The sequence below is a fragment of the Pieris brassicae genome, chromosome 11, assembly GCF_905147105.1.
Source record: "Pieris brassicae chromosome 11, ilPieBrab1.1, whole genome shotgun sequence".
NCBI lineage: Eukaryota > Metazoa > Arthropoda > Insecta > Lepidoptera > Pieridae > Pieris > Pieris brassicae.
Genome location: NC_059675.1, coordinates 14,385,636 through 14,401,736, shown reverse-complemented (window position 1 = coordinate 14,401,736; position 16,101 = coordinate 14,385,636). Strand labels below are relative to the sequence as shown.

Genomic DNA, 16,101 nt, shown 5'->3' with positions numbered 1-16,101 from the left:
CACAAATGGTCCCTGCGATTACGCGAATACCAGATATGGATGGTCATAAACCCTCTTTGTTGGACCATCTGCTGACCTCACATCCGGAGACCTATCAAGTCTCTGTTGACCCGCCATTAGGTTCATCGGATCATTGTGTGGTCCGGAGTACTGTGCCTACTACGCGCCCTCCTCGGCCCCGTTTTTCGGGTTGTCGCCGTATTTGGCACTATCGGTCAGCAGATTGGGATGGGGTGCGGTCTTTCTTTGCGTCCTACCCTTGGGTGCCTATGTGCTTTTTGTCGGATTCTCCTGACCGAATCTGGAGGAGCTCCAGATTCCGTCGCTGCCTCTGTCGCCGAAGTGGTTCTGCAGGGCATGGAACTATTTATTCCATTTTCTGCGGCGCCGATCGGTGGCAAGTCACAGCCCTGGTTTAAGCGTTATTGCAAGGCAGCATCGCGTCGAAAGCGAGAATGCTTTAATGCATGGGCGGAAGCGGCAATATCTCGTGATGCTAATACCAGCGAACATAAAAAAGCATATAACTCATCCTCCAGGTCCTTCAAACGGGAAATCGCTAAGGCAAAGTCAGAGCACATCGCCAGATTTGGCGAGAGTTTGGCCCAACTCCCTTCGGGGACTCGAGCCTTCTGGTCTCTCGCCAAAGCTGTACAAGGGAATTTTTGTCAGCCATCCATTCCACCGCTGCACAGGGAGGATGACTCGCTCGCCCACACTGCGAAGGAGAAGGCCGACCTCTTGGGCTGTCTCTTCGCGTCCAACTCGACTTTGGATGACCGAGGGGGATCACCACCGACGATTTCGCGGTGTGATTATTCAATGCCGGAAATCACATTCCGGCAACGTGCTGTTCGCAAGGCACTATCTTCCTTAGACATTCATAAGTCGAGCGGGCCGGATGGTATCCCTCCAATTGTGCTGCGTACTTGTGCTCCTGAGTTGGCTCCGGTCCTGACGCGCCTATTCCGGTACCTGTACTCGCTCGGCACTGTCCCGAAGTGCTGGAAGACCGCTTCGATACATCCGATCCCTAAAAAAGGCGATCGCTCTGATCCGTCCAACTATCGTCCAATAGCTATAACCTCCTTGTTCTCCAAAATAATGGAATCCATTATTAATTTCCAGCTCTTGACTTATCTAGAGGGCGACCAGCTAATTAGCGATTATCAGTACGGCTCGTCGTGGTCGTTCGGCTGGTGACCTTCTAGTATATCTTACACATAGATGGGCAGAGGCAATTGAGTCCAAGGGGGAGTCGCTAGCGGTTAGTTTGGACATAGCGAAAGCCTTCGATCGGGTGTGGCACAGAGCACTGCTCTCGAAGCTTCCAGCCTACGGGCTTCGGGCCTACGGGCAGCTTTCTGGCCGATCGGAGCATCAAGGTCGTCGTCGACGGAGCATGTTCCGACCTTAAACCCGTGAATGCTGGGGTCCCACAAGGCTGTGTTCTATCCCCGACCCTGTTTCTTCTGCATATCAATGACATGTTGCAACTTAGCAACATTCATTGCTATGCGGACGACAGCACTGGGGATACTCTTTACACTGGCCGGGCAGGTATTTCTCGGGTAGTTGTCGATGAGTACCGGAACAAACTTGTGTCTGAAGTCGAAACTCTTCTACGTGGAGTCTCGTACTGGGGTAGACTAAACCTAGTCCAATTTAACCCCAAGAAGACACAAGTTTGCGCGTTTTCCGCGAAAAAAATACCCTTTGTGTGCTACTCCTCTTTTCGAAAACACTCTTCTTGAAGCCACAGCCAGCATCGGAATACTTGGCGTTGACAAATCGAACGACGTTCAGTTTCGTGGTCATTTGGAGGGAAAGGCTAAATTAGCCTCCAAAAAGCTTGGTGTGCTCAGCAAGGCGAGACGGTACTTCATTCCGGGCCACCGCTTGCAACTCTATAAAGCGCAAATACGGCCCCACATGGAATACTGTTCTCACCTCTGGGCGGGGGCTCCCCAGTACCAGCTCCTTCCACTTGACCGTATCCAACGAAGAGCGGTTCGAATCGTTGTTCGGATTAATACCTGCAGCTGAGTTTCATCATCGGACGTCGAGGCAGAATACAAAATTCCACCCGTATCACCTCGACGTCCGCCGTTCCACGACTGAGCGTTTTTCAAGGCAATTTTTGCCGCGCACCACCGCTATGTGGAACCAGCTGCCCACTGAAGTATTTCCGAACCAATTCGACTTAGGGTCCTTCAAGAAAAGAGCGTACAAATTCTTAAAAGGCCGGCAACGCACTCGCGAGCCCTCTGGCATTGAGAGTGTCCATGGGCGGCGGTATCACTTAACATCAGGTGAGCCTCCTGCCCGTTTGCCCCCTATTTTATATAAAAAAAAATCTAATTATGCTCGCGAGTTTGCGTGATATCCAAATAATCAGATTATTAGATTGATGATTAGATGATTATTTATCTTATTTTAGGTTCACTTAACGTCCTTCTAGAAAATCTGACGCGCTCGATTAAGTTTTTTTCTCATTTTCATCCCTTACGTACGACTACCTGGGGGTAGATGGCATGATGGGTCATGCAAACAATCAGATTAACATACGTACATTATTAATAATACACAGAACATGGATGCTATCAATATCTGACACGCTCGAGTATGTCCATAGCACAGTAATTAAAAAAAAATTGGTAATCTATAGCCCCACCCCCTACCAATAAAAAGGTATACATGATGTAACACTTTTTTCTTATTATTATCTAAGCTTCGCAACACAATAGGTCTCTATAACGCTCGAGTGAATCCTCAATAAGCATCGTGGTCTCCTCTTACTACATGTTGCGGAGGAATTTAAAAACTTTGATATCTCATAAGATATTCATTGAAATCAAAATATGAAGTCGATAGGAAATATTATTCAAAATTAGATAAAAAATATAATGGATAACCCTTTTTGGATAATTAGATTTGTATTAATAAAAATAAAGCATTATTTTGCTTTCAGCTGATATTGTTACCAAGGGCTCGTAGCGAATCGAGTTTAAAGATAAAGGTAGCAGACCTAAAGTTATATTACTAAACGAAACTATACAATACGTGATACGTCCATGATGACGTCATTGCAGGTCGTTGATAACAAATCACCGGGTAAGCGTATGTTGCAACCGTAGGTAAGCTGAGCGGCGCTTACGCCGGTGTCACTTCGCATAGCGGCGCGTAATCCGAGTAGGACGGTTGGGAGCTCGTTGATCCAGCTTCTTGCGGTCTGTAGTCTTGCTTTTAATGCGGCTTTAAGGACACGGTGCCATCGTTCGATGATACCGTTACACTGTGCGTGGTATGAAGTTGTACGCGTTTTTTCGATTCCTAGTAAGCGAGAAAGAGATGCAAATACTCTGCTTTCAAATTGGCGTCCTTGGTCCGTTGTTATTGTTACAGGACAACCGAAACGGGAAATCCAACCTTCGTATACCGCTTTGGCGACGTCTTCAGCTGATATTTCGCATAATGGGTATGCTTCGGGCCATCTTGTTGCTCTGTCGATCATTGTCACGAGGTATCGATGACCGCTGGCCGCGGTAGGTAGCGGACCAACGATATCGATGTGAACGTGTTCGAATCGTTCGGTTGGTGAAAAAATTGATAATTGACTTGATGTGTGGCGTTGTATTTTGGCGCGCTGACACTGTAGGCATACTTTTGCCCACTTGCCGACGTCTGCGTTCATTGAAGGCCAGAAGTAACGTTGCGTAATTAATTTTTTCGTAGTTTTTATTCCAGGGTGGCTAACGTTATGTACTGCGTTGAATGCGGTACGTCGATATTCTTCTGGTAGGTACGGACGTAACTGTGAGGTTGAAGTTTCGCAGTGTAATTTGATGTTTGAGACGGGCAGGTTGACTTTCTTGAAACATAAGTTGCTCTGTAGACTGAGTGCTTTAATGGTATCGCTATCGCGTTCTTGAGCTTCTGCAAGTAGATTGTAGTCGATCGGCGATGGACAGGTGATTGCTTCGACACGTGATAATGCATCTGCGGCTGCATTTTGAGATCCACTGACGTGTCGTATATCAGTGGTAAATTCGCTGATATAAAGTAGCTGTCGGGTGCGTCTCGGTGATTCGCTGTTTGTATTTGTTTTTGTGTAAGCGAAAGTTAGCGGCTTGTGGTCGGTGAATATTATTATTTCTCGTCCCTCGAACATTTTGCGGAAATGTTTGACAGCCATGTAGATGGCGAGTAGCTCTCGATCGTAGGTACTGTAGCGAGTCTGTGTGTCGGTGAATTTCTTCGAGAAATAGCCGAGTGGTTGCCATGAGTTGTTGATAAATTGGTTGAGTGCGGCACCAGCTGTTTTGTCGCTAGCGTCGCTGAATATAGCAAGTGTCGCCTGGTGAGACGGATGAGCAAGTAAAGCGGCGTTTTTTATGCTCTCTTTACATGCTTCATAAGCTTGCGTTGATTCAGTGGTCCAGTCGATCTTAGTTTTGTCACGCTTCTTGACGTTGTGCAGGTAGGTATTTAACGGCGCTTGTATGGTGGCGGCATCTTTGATATTTTCACGGTAAAAGTTTATCATACCGAGAAAACGTCGTAGTTCTTCTACGGTTTGTGGTTTTGGAAAATCTGTAATAGCTTGTACCTTCTCTTGGGGTGGCTGTATTCCTTCCGCTGTGACTTGGTGACCGAGGAATTTCACAGTTGGCTGGCCGAAAACACATTTTGATGGGTTGATGGTGATGCCGTATTCTTCTAGTCGCTGTAATACGATGCGTAGATGTTTTCGGTGCTCTTCCTCGTCGATTGATGCTATGAGTAGATCATCAACGAAAGGGAATACGAAGTCGAGTTCGCGCAGTACTTCGTGAATAAAGCGTTGGAAAGTCTGTCCGGCGTTCTTTAAACCAGGACACATGCGCGGAAACTCGAAAAGACCAAAAGGTGTGATGATGGCGGTTTTCTCCACATCTTGCTCGCTGACTGGCAGTTGTTGGTACGCGCGATTGAGCTCGAGTGTGGAGAAAATTTTCTTCCCTGCGAGTTGGTATGTGAAGTCACGTATGCGTGGTATGGGATACCGATCGGGCTTGGTTATGGCGTTGAGTCTTCGGTAATCGCCACACACGCGTAGGTCTCCATTCTTCTTTGGCACGACGTGAAGAGGTGATGCCCAAGGGCTTTTGCTTGGTCTGCATAACCCTTGATCGATCATGTTTTGGAATTCCTTCCTGACCATTTCGTAACGATGCGGTGCAATGGGGCGTGGCTTGCAGTGAAGGGGCGGTCCATTTGTTTCAATGAAGTGTTCAACCGAATGTTTGGGACTAAGCTTCATTGAAGTGATTCTGGTTGTGCCTGGGAAATCTGCTAGAATGCTGTGGTAATTTTGCTCAATGTCAATACTACGAACTGTAGGTATGTCTGCAGTACTGAGTTGAGCGTTTGTTACCAGCTTTGTTTTCCCGTCGATCAGTCTTCTCTTTTTTACGTTGACAATGAGGTGGTGGTGCTGCAAGAAATCTGCTCCCAAGATTGCCTTAGACACATCTGCTACGACGAATTTCCATGTATATGGTCTTCGGAGGTTAAGATCGAGTTGGAGTGACTTCTCTCCGTATGTTGGAATGACCGTGTTGTTGGCGGCGTAGAGTTGAAATGGCAGTGGTTTTTCGCGTGAGCCTTTTGCCTTTGGTAGCACGGAGATATTGGCTCCTGTGTCGACCAAAAAGGTAAGTTTCGTTACCCTGTCGGTAACGAAAAGGCGGTGTGATGATTCGGTAACGCCGGTTCCCGCCGCGGCCAGCGTTACTTTTAGTTTTCCGACTGATTTATGGGCTTGAAACTGCATGGTGGTGCGCATTTCTTCGCGTCCATACCATAGCGATGATGGTAATAGCAGTACGGCATTGGAGATTTTTTCCGGCTTCGATCTTCCATCTGCGACTCTCGTCGGTTTTCGTTGCGCTTTGTTGATGCGTTCCACGAGCGTGATTGTAAATGGTAGCGAGAACGACTGTTGCGGTAGTTGTCGCGCGGTTGTACTCGTAGCTCGGCAACTTCCAAAGACAACCTTCTTATTTCACCGATGAGGGTGTCGATGGTTGGTTGTTGTTCTGGAGGTGGCACACGGAGTGACAGTGAGATACCGGAGACTTCTTGGCTCCACGGTTGTGATGAAACTTGACGCTCTGCACCGGAATTTTCTGTGTTCGTCATCTTCAATTTTCTTGGTGTTCTTCTCGGGGTCACCACTTTAGGGAGTTTTTCTTTAGGTTGTTTGGTTTAGTTTGGTTAAATAAAACTTCCTAATAATTCGTTGAGAAGAGGTGAAGATGGAATGTGGAATGTGTTTAATTTTTAAAAACTGTAGATTTATATACAAAAATTATCCTACCTGGCCACTAGTGGTAACATGTGGTACCAAGATGCGAAGGGTGCGAAGACAATAAAATCGAGGCGCGGCATACAAAGCTTATAGTAATTATTATTCATACTTATATGATATTTTAAGCGTAAATTTACAATACGGCAAAACGCATGTATCGTTTATTACATCACAAAATATGTAGTTATGCTATATTCGTGAAATTTATGCTTATCGATAAACTGCATACACAATAGATCTTACTTTTATTGTATACAACTTCTTGTCCTTAGCCACTGGAACCTTCAAGCTGGCGTGTCAGTGTTTCGACCGATCGACTTTACCTGACTTCAGGTTACAGAAACAGCAGCACCTTCCTCCACAATGGATTGTCTGAAAGATAATGTTCGTAAAACACAAACAACATATCAGTTTTAATTTCTATTAACACAGTATGAACTACCGCAACTTTTTTGCAAGCAATAAAAATTTTCAATTGATGCTATACATTATAATGCCTTTAGAATTAGTTTAACGTAACTTTTCACAACATGATTTGAACCATGACCACCTACGACCTAAACCTTCATAAATCTCATAATTCGACCGACGCGTGAGTTATATAATGTAACATTATTTAACTTACATATATATATTTTAATTAATAATTGGAAGCGCAAACCAATTGGTAGCAATTATTGAAGCCAAAATGAGCCATTTAGTATTTCCCACATCCATAAATTCTAATATAACATTCTTGTTCCCGATAATGCCCAATATGTCAACTACACTTATATTCTTTATAGGTAATAGTAATGTCAGAAATTAAGAACTCCTAGGTTTGCTATTTATTAATCAAGAGTCGCCACCCCCAGTTAATTTTAGTTAGTAGCTCATGTTTTACCCGATTAAGTTGACAACCAGCTTCAAACAACCACAAAGATTGTCATTTAACATACATTTGAAAATCCCTGCAACATCCGCCACCGAACTTAACTCGTGTAAAGTAAAAGTAGTCGCCAACTCTATTGTCTTCGCGGATCTTTTGTTTAGATGTACTATTATATTAAGGAAACAATTTCGTTTACTTCTTCGTTTTGTTTTCTTCGTTCTAGACTTCCGAGCGTTTCACTTCTATCTCACCGAACACTGTCTACAGCAGAAATAAACCTAAGTTCCATTTAAGATCACCAACGGTATCATGTGAATAATAAATATAAATTATTTATTATTTGTGCTAAAAACATTGGACATAATTCTTAAATATGTAATGGATTGTAATAATCGAAGACTAAATAATAATAAACAGACAAGTAATTATAATATCATTTTGATATTCAGATTTAAAAGTGTATAAAACCTAAATGATTCATAACGCTTTCCTTTTAAAGCGAAGGTCGCTACTATTAAAATGGCCTTAAAAGTTTGAATAACGATAAAAAAAAACTTTACATTTAATATTAACGTATTAAACAACATAATTACTACAGTGGATTATCAAGTACACTAAAACATTTGTATTAAGAGCTTAGGATAAACTCCTTGCTCTGGCAGGTAAACTAAATACGCCTTGTAAACCCATTTGTATTGGTGCATAAGCTTCTAGCGCGTAGTCTAAATACTTCACCTGGCTCTATAAAGAGTGCGATAACTTTGAGGCAATAAATGCAGCGAAAGTGTTTGTCCGCCAAATGATAATCTGTATCAACAGTCCAAGTACTTATGCAACGCTTTCGGCGCCATTCGCCAGTCTTCGCCTGTCAGTTAAGTTGATGGTAATGCGTTCAAGTGTTAGTGTTCAAAATGATTATTAAGGCTGCATCACTTTTTTTATTGCTCGGATGTATCGAAACGGGTAAGTTTATGTAACGGCTAGCTTAATTGATATTGCTTAAAACTTGGTTTACTGGTACTAATTTAATATATTAATATTTTAATGTTTTGGGTTGCTTTTAAAATCGAAATTATTGCAAATATTTGCGAGTTCTACCATAGATGCAAGTTATTATTAAGTAAGGTGCTGCAATATTGCCTGCGCATTTCAGAATTAATCCGACAAAACTATATTTGTTAAGCACAGTTACAAAACTATTTAATTAATAAACTATTTCATTACTGTTTTTATATAATGAACTTAGTATGGAAATATCGTTTACATAGGTATGCATACATCCCTCGTACATACTTTTGCTTAAAATTTCCTAGACGAGCCAAATATTTCACATTATATTTTTGTTTAAAATATTTTTTTTCTCTATTATTAAACTCCAAATAAAAATAACGTCCTGTTTGCTACTATTATTTCATGGGGTAGAATTCAGTGTTGTCCTAATGGCTTCAGCGTGCGATTGTCATCCCTCAGGTTGTAGGCTCAGTCCCCGAATGTGCATCAATGGACTTAGTCTATGTGCGTATTTTATATTCACTCGAACGGTACAGTAAAACATTGTGAGGAAACCGGAAACCCTAGACACAAATAGTAGAAGGCGTGTGTCAGGCACAGGAGGCTGATCACCTTCTTGCCTATTAGATTAACAAATGATCATGAAACAAATACAGAAATCTGAAGAGCAGACCTAAAAATGGTTGTAGCGCCACTGGTTTTATCTTATGTGTTAAGACTAAAAGACAATTGTAGGTAGGTATTGCCATACATTTTTGTCATAGATTAGTAACATTCAAGTCTCGCCTCTGAATGTTACAAAGTACCATTACATTTTATAGTTATAGTCGGGTTTTTATTACTGTTCCATTTGTTAAGGTACAATATTTCAAACAACTTAATGACAGTAAAAGATTTTAATAATATAAACATATTAACACACACCAAAACCAACCTGTCCCACAAAATATTGCATTAAAAGCACTGCACATTCTTATTACATCATAATTATTTAAGTAGGAACTAAAGTAACTTTCCATTTCATTTATATGTTTTCCTGATACCTACCGGTGTCTTTGGAGTCGAGAGCCAATTACGTATACGCAACAACTTATTACCTTGTATGGAATGGCGACATTTTTTGTTCCTGAAATATCTGGGTTATCATGTTATGATGTAAACTCTTTCAAGTGCAAGGGTTTGCGAAATACAAAACGTAAAAGTTCATCGGTAAACATTTTGTAATTTCAACGTTACATTTACATCATACATAATTAAAGATCCCGATTCAATTTAAGACGATGCGTAAATAATATTACATCTACATTTTATCGTCTTTGTCGCAACGTCCAAACAGATTGGTTCTGCGGTTGCTAGCAATTTCTTCACTATCTTGACAATCGCGTAGATTTTAATACTGAATCCCCAGTACCAACTGGGGATTCAGTATTAAAATCTAACACTCCGTGGAAAATGGCTTTTAATTTTTCGCAAAAAATAATACTATCAAGCTTTACAATTATGGAATATTCCAACGGAAAACGTGTATTCAAAATTGTATGAATTTAAATAAAAGTCTACTCCGTAATCCAATCCAATCGGCTGGAAAAGCGAGCTGCTGGGCGAGGTTTACAATCTGGCAACGACGGAGTAGGGTCAGGTACCTGCGAATGGCACGGACAGGATTCACGCGGTGCTGGCGGTATGCTTTTACTATCGTGCACACGGGCACGACAGAAGTATCCAAAGTCAGGTCTCTGCATACCCAACTTTTCCTGCATGCACCTGTCAAACACCGCTTGTGTCTTTCGACAATTAGCGAACGAATAGTCTCCGGAGCTTTTATCGATACAATAAGCATATTGATTGAACTCATGTTGACATTTACTTTTGACTTTTTTGAAAAATTGCATAGTGCAAGCGGTCACTTTTTTGCCAAGGTCCAAACAAGCCCTGGGGTCTTGGGATTCATACCGGCACAACATAAATTCGTTGTTGATTCCTTCACAGTCCTTGCCGAGGTAGGGTCCCGCAGACATAAGCGTCGCTGTTGATAAATCGACTTCTTGAACATTTAAAGCTGTAAATTCGGGAAGATTAACATCTTTTGTTACAACCATATTTTATATTTGTTCGTAATTAATATAATATACAACGAAAACAAATATTGTTTGGATCTCTTTGACTTTGATAATATATCGACTGTAGACAGCAAAGCATATAAGATCTCCTTTGATAAAAGTAGCAAACCTATCTGTGTCGCCAACTATATATAAAGGTTTGTTTTATTTAAATATATAGTCTTGTTCTAAAGTCGGTTTCAAATGTATAAATATTGGAAATAAAGTAAGATAAGTCAGCAACTATCTGTTTATATTTATACCTGGTCATTACGTGTTATTGTTAGATATTTTCCAAATTCTCTGATCTGCAAAAACCAACCTAGTAGTTCAGGCACCTCTTATTCGAATTCTTCGCGAATATAACTAATTAATATATCCAGCTCCGAATAATTATTATATTTGGTAGTGGGCTGATCAATTTTAAAGAAATCATTTCTATGTGGCTATCTCATACTTAATCTGGTGTTTTGCTGATATTCTTATTTTTGCTTAACAATAAGCAAAACATTTTTTATTATGTATATTTTGTAACATTTATGTCGCTGAGGTCGTAGGTTCGAGCCCCGGCTGTGCACCAATGGACATTATTTTTATGTGCGCATGTAACATTCGCTCGTACGGTGAAGGAAAACATCGTGAGGAAACCGGCTTGGCTTAGACCCAAAAAGTCGACAGTGTGTGTCAGACACAGAACGCTTATCACGTACTTGACTATTAGATTAACAAATTATAATGAAACAGATACAGAAACCTGAGGCACAGACCTAAAAAGGTTGTAGCGCCATAAATTTAGTTTTTTTATGTAACATTTATGTTTACCACAATTATCATATATTTTTGAAAAGATAGCTTATATCATATACTGTAGATATAAGATTATGTATGATGTGGTACACTGCAATAAATAAATAGTTTAGAAATACCTCCTTCGTCCTTTTAATATAAACACATATTTAATTCATTTATCAGTGATCTAAATTCGACTATATTATATTAAAGTTGCAGTTTTGATTGTTATTATTATTGAAGATTATTATTTGTGCCTATTTATCGACTATGTTACTAGATTATTTTTATTTCAAATAGCACATTAGTTATAATTTACGTCATGAACGGCGAAACGAAATGAAAACCAAATATAATATGATGTTTGGAATATACTCGTATATATGACATACACTGTATGTACATATATGCTTAATTTGTAATTCTACGCAAGGCTTCGTGTTTGAAAACAATTGATTTTAACTTTCAGGTTATTCACAGTCGCTGCAGTGTCCAAAGGTGCGAATAAGCAGCGGTTGGTTAGACCTATTTCCTCTGCCTTGCAAGAAAAACACAGAATGCAGTAGCGTTATGGGAAAACAGCACTTATGTTGTAAAGGATTTTGTTCCAAAGGCGAAATCAGGCAGACGGCAGAGTTGACACGGTAACTTAAAAAGAAGTTAAATACGTTACAGAGAATTGCATGGTATCTTTGCAACAGAAGCCACTGTTTCTTATAAGTTATATTGGAAATATTATAGTTCTTTAAAAAAATACTATGTCGAATGGTCGCTGTGTGAGCTTATGGCAATAAACATCGGAAGTTCCGAGTATAATACCTAGCGAAACAAGTATTGTTTCGGTTTGGAAGACAAAGGCCGATCATCTTGTGGAGCTTAAAAATAACGCCTTTATGATTTAGGTTTCGTATTTTGACTTTTTAAAAGGAATTATGTAAAATGTCAATGTAGTTAGATAACATCTAGATTAGAAGTATATTTCGTATGCTTGCGCTTACATGCCTTAACTGGTATTTAGCTTGTTTAATAATAAAGCAAAAGTGAATGGTCTGGATATTAGCGAACCTGGGTTAAGGTCATTTGCCTAGTACTTACTTAATTAATACCTAGTTAAGTGTAGTTTAAAATCTAGTGTGGCGGGTTGTCATAAGTTTTAGGCTATATATTATACGATTCTATAAACAGCTAATATAATTGAGACAGAATATTAATTATGTTAATAGTTAGGTACAACTCATTTTGCAACGTACCTAAATACAAATTACCAACTACATTTGTATATTAAATGACAAATGACATAAAAGGTCAGGAGTTGCAACGTAACACTTAAAATTTATAGTTAAAATATTTTATTTAACAGTTTTATTGCCTTTATAAATAACGGTGATTTTATAACGACTGATAAAATATTGTTCTATTTAACGTTTCTTGCTAATTAAAAATCTTCATTTTAAATTTATTAACATATAGGTAGTTGCTTGCTTTCGCTAAAATAAAATGTAGTACTTAAAATATTTTAGAAGCATCGAGACAAGCAGTAGTGTAGAGCTAATAAGCCCAGTCATGAGCACTTCCACAAGCACAACAACCACTCCAACTACCACAACCACTTCAACCACTCCAAGCACCACAACCACAACCACCACTACTACCACAACAACTACAACTCCGAGTACAACCAGTTCTACTACAACCACAACGACGCCGAAGCCCACCACAACTTCTACGGAACCACCGAGGCCTTTCTTGCAAATCTTGCCGATACAGACTACGCCAAAACCTAGTGCCCCACTGAAAAAAGGTGATTGCTTAATTTTACCAGATATCAAAGAAATTTAAGACATTGCTACATACATTCCTGTTATATATTTATTATTTTCGTCATTTTTATATATGAAATACATAAATATTCATTTAGTACCTAATTCGGAAACAAATTGTTCACAGGCAAAACGCAAAAATTCGTCTGCCCCAAATCAGTGCCCAGTGTGTTGTTTCCTATTATATGCGAGAACAACTCTCAGTGTAGATTAACTGGCGCTGACCAGGTTTGCTGTCAAGGCCAGTGTGTGAAAGGCCTCCCTGCCCCACGGCCCACAATCAAGGAACAAGCACACCAACGTAATATTGATAATATCTTAATGAATTAATATCCACTTACTTTAAACATTTATTTTCCGTTGCCGTGTTGATTTCATGTTTATAATATTACATACCTAAAGGAATAAAGATTGGTGTCTTTTATCGCAAGTTTAAAATAAGAGTACCTAAATAATATATATACCATTTAGGTACTATACTATAGTATATATAAATTAATACATAATACAAGTAAAGATATCGTAATTTAATAGTTATATTTTTACAGCCATCCTAGGTGTAATTCCACGGGAGTGTCCAGCGGCACCACTTGGCGAGTTATTATTTGAGGTGCAATCTTGCAAAACTGACGCCGATTGCTGGCCTCGCGTCTGTTGCCCTGACGGAAACCGATCTTACTGCCGTACAGCAAGAGCTCGGCTTGATTTGGTGCCAGTGGCCAACAGAATAGATGCGCGTATGATCTTTAATAACATTATCCATTTATCTAGATATATCTCTTTCGTAAAATTGTTCTATGATAGGAACACCAGGTTGGTGTTTTATGTAATGTGATTAGAACAGTGGTCCAGAGTTAAAAACAGTGATAAGAAAATATTTTTTTTAAAGATTACGATTTAGTTGTTTATTAGAAAAATCACACAATTATTTTCATTAAACTACTCATTGGAAAATTAACAGAAAGCCATCAATTGGTATGGGCTTTAAGGTCTACTTCGTTTACGTGCTTTAATTAATATTATAACTAACTTTATGTAAAAATTAGTAACGTGAAAAGGTTAAAATTAATCAGATTGTTGGTCAAGGTTCGTAGAAAAAATAATGTAGACAGTAAGGCTAAGTTAACAAATTGTTTAGACGAGCCTCTTAAGTCATGGTCATTTTTAACGCCTAGAATAATTACTTTCTAGATAATACTTGTCATTGCCAACAAGAACATACAATTTTGGAGTTTCACACCGACGTAAATATTGAGTACAGGTTGTAATAGAACCTGTTAATCCTAAAAGAGTGAACAGTTTCAATGTAGCATTATTATAACAATGCTCTGATTCATCATCTTTAATGTTGTTAAAAGGTTTCAATCATACTGCATAACCTAATATAATAAAAAAATGACCATGAAAAAGATAGAATTATATAGCCTGCCGCTGGCTTCATTAAGTGTACAGGATTTCGTATTTGATCAAATAATTTTTTTTCAGCTATCCGTATGTTAGAGTCGTATCTCCAATGTTCTCCTCCGCCACAATTCGACTCTTTCCCACAGAGTTGCAGCTCCAGTGTCGACTGTTTTCCTAACTTGTGTTGTGCAGAAGGTGGCAAGAAACTTTGCCGACCACCACTACGTAGTTTCCTTTCATTAATAGCAGGTGCAGCCCAGGTAAACCTCATAAATTCAGTCATTTTTTAAAGTCTTCTCAGTATTACTACAAAATCTAATCATATATATTATGATTTTTCTAAATTGTAACCCAGAACTTGGTCAAAAATAACTAGTTATATAGAGATAACTGTGATATTAAAGTGTAATATTCAATTTCAAAAAAATTCTTTTACAGAGACTTGGATGAAAGAACATTAACTGTCAGACAGTTGACTTAGGTTTAAGGTTGTGATGTAAATATTTTTATATAATTTATTATTTTTATACGCCTGAAGTAACTTGAATAAATAAACGTTAATAATACACTGTAGTTTGATTTGAACCTAGTAATTAATAAATTTTCATATCTTATAATTCTACATATTACTTTAAATCACAAAAAAAATGTTAGCATGGAACACCATTGTGTGTATGTTCGTATCATAAATAAAAGATTGAAAGGGTTTTTATAATTTTATTTACCTATTCTCCAAACATTTAGTCCAGCTGAAACAATAAAATTTTTAGTTTTATTAATAAGAATTATGGTACAGAAAAATTTAACCTCCAGTTACTTTAAGTTCAAAGCCATAATGCCATTAAAAAAAAGCTTGCACATTAGGAATTTAATGAGACCAGCATGTCCTACACTTAAAAGCCAACACTAGCCAGAAAACAGATCCCTTGTCTTTTTAGGAAGATGCTTGACGAGATAAATCCAGAAATTCACCACAAGACCCAAAGACTAAGTTGAACATCTAAATTATCATTATCACAACATAATAGTCGAATAGAAAATAGGTACGTCAAATTTAATTTATTACTAACACTACTATCGGAAGTAACTTATAATTGTAGTTAAAATCTGAATGTAACAAGGAACAACAGAAATAACTTACCTTCTTGAATCCGATATCATGAGCATATTCTCTGAAACATTGTCTGCAAATGTTTAATCCATATTTACGGATGAGACCATGTTTGTTGGAGCAGGCGCGGCTGAAATGCACAACACGTGTTATAACCAATTCAGTATGGTGTGAATGGAGTGATATTAATCATGACGTACATACCATGAGCGAGAACCCTGGCCGTATTTACGGGGATGGGAGTACCATATATTTGCGTGACCCATTTTAGTTGTCTGCAATTTCTAGCAAGCTAGAACTCAAAACGCGTTTAAAATGGCGAGCTTCGCAGTGGAAAGAAAAATTGACAAAGTGTATAAATATATATTTCAATGACTTTGACAGGAACAGCACTGTGACATCCGAGCGTTGAAACTGGACCACAGAGACGCTATACTATAATTATAGTTTAGAGTTGTGCAATGCACGACTTACATACACGTACTATTTAGTTATCTAATTACAACGATTATTTTTGGCGTTTTGTTGAGATTTCTCATTTTAATGTAGCAATGTTTAATGGTATATATATAAAATACAATTAAATCTCAAAGCGAGGCATTGCTTTACTGTGTACCTGTGGTGGCGTAAGTAAATTTTCAAGA

The 16,101-nt window shown here is 38.9% G+C and overlaps 3 protein-coding genes across 3 annotated transcripts; 1 reads left to right on the top strand and 2 right to left on the bottom strand.

Annotated features, from left to right (window-relative positions):
* The first annotated feature begins 8,101 nt into the window (after window positions 1-8,101).
* On the top strand, window positions 8,102-14,873 carry LOC123716639 (integumentary mucin C.1). Its single transcript, XM_045672482.1, has 7 exons — window positions 8,102-8,186; window positions 11,592-11,766; window positions 12,643-12,923; window positions 13,070-13,243; window positions 13,491-13,679; window positions 14,428-14,606; window positions 14,785-14,873. Exons 1-7 carry the CDS (start codon window positions 8,135-8,137, stop codon window positions 14,794-14,796), a joined length of 1,062 nt encoding a protein of 353 aa, XP_045528438.1. The 5' UTR covers window positions 8,102-8,134; the 3' UTR covers window positions 14,797-14,873.
* LOC123716642 (NADH dehydrogenase [ubiquinone] 1 alpha subcomplex subunit 8-like) lies at window positions 9,657-10,388 on the bottom strand. Its single transcript, XM_045672484.1, has one exon. It carries the CDS (start codon window positions 10,331-10,333, stop codon window positions 9,791-9,793), a length of 543 nt encoding a protein of 180 aa, XP_045528440.1. The 5' UTR covers window positions 10,334-10,388; the 3' UTR covers window positions 9,657-9,790.
* A 176-nt stretch (window positions 14,874-15,049) lies between the features above and the next one.
* Window positions 15,050-15,822, bottom strand: LOC123716643 (40S ribosomal protein S29). The gene is made up of 3 exons (XM_045672485.1): window positions 15,662-15,822; window positions 15,488-15,587; window positions 15,050-15,095 (listed from the first exon to the last, which is right to left on the bottom strand). The coding sequence occupies exons 1-3, from the start codon at window positions 15,721-15,723 to the stop codon at window positions 15,087-15,089; spliced, it is 171 nt and encodes a 56-aa protein (XP_045528441.1). The 5' UTR covers window positions 15,724-15,822; the 3' UTR covers window positions 15,050-15,086.
* Window positions 15,823-16,101: the final 279 nt, after the last annotated feature.

Coding starts and splice junctions, on each gene's coding strand:
- LOC123716643 (XM_045672485.1), bottom strand. CDS start 15,723: ATGGGTCACGCAAATATATGGTACTCCCATCCCCGTAAATACGGCCAG. Junction 15,588..15,661: donor GGCCAGGGTTCTCGCTCATG/GTATGTACGTCA, acceptor TGTGCATTTCAG/CCGCGCCTGCTCCAACAAAC.
- LOC123716642 (XM_045672484.1), bottom strand. CDS start 10,333: ATGGTTGTAACAAAAGATGTTAATCTTCCCGAATTTACAGCTTTAAAT.
- LOC123716639 (XM_045672482.1), top strand. CDS start 8,135: ATGATTATTAAGGCTGCATCACTTTTTTTATTGCTCGGATGTATCGAA. Junction 8,187..11,591: donor GCTCGGATGTATCGAAACGG/GTAAGTTTATGT, acceptor TTTAACTTTCAG/GTTATTCACAGTCGCTGCAG. Junction 13,244..13,490: donor CAAGGAACAAGCACACCAAC/GTAATATTGATA, acceptor ATATTTTTACAG/CCATCCTAGGTGTAATTCCA.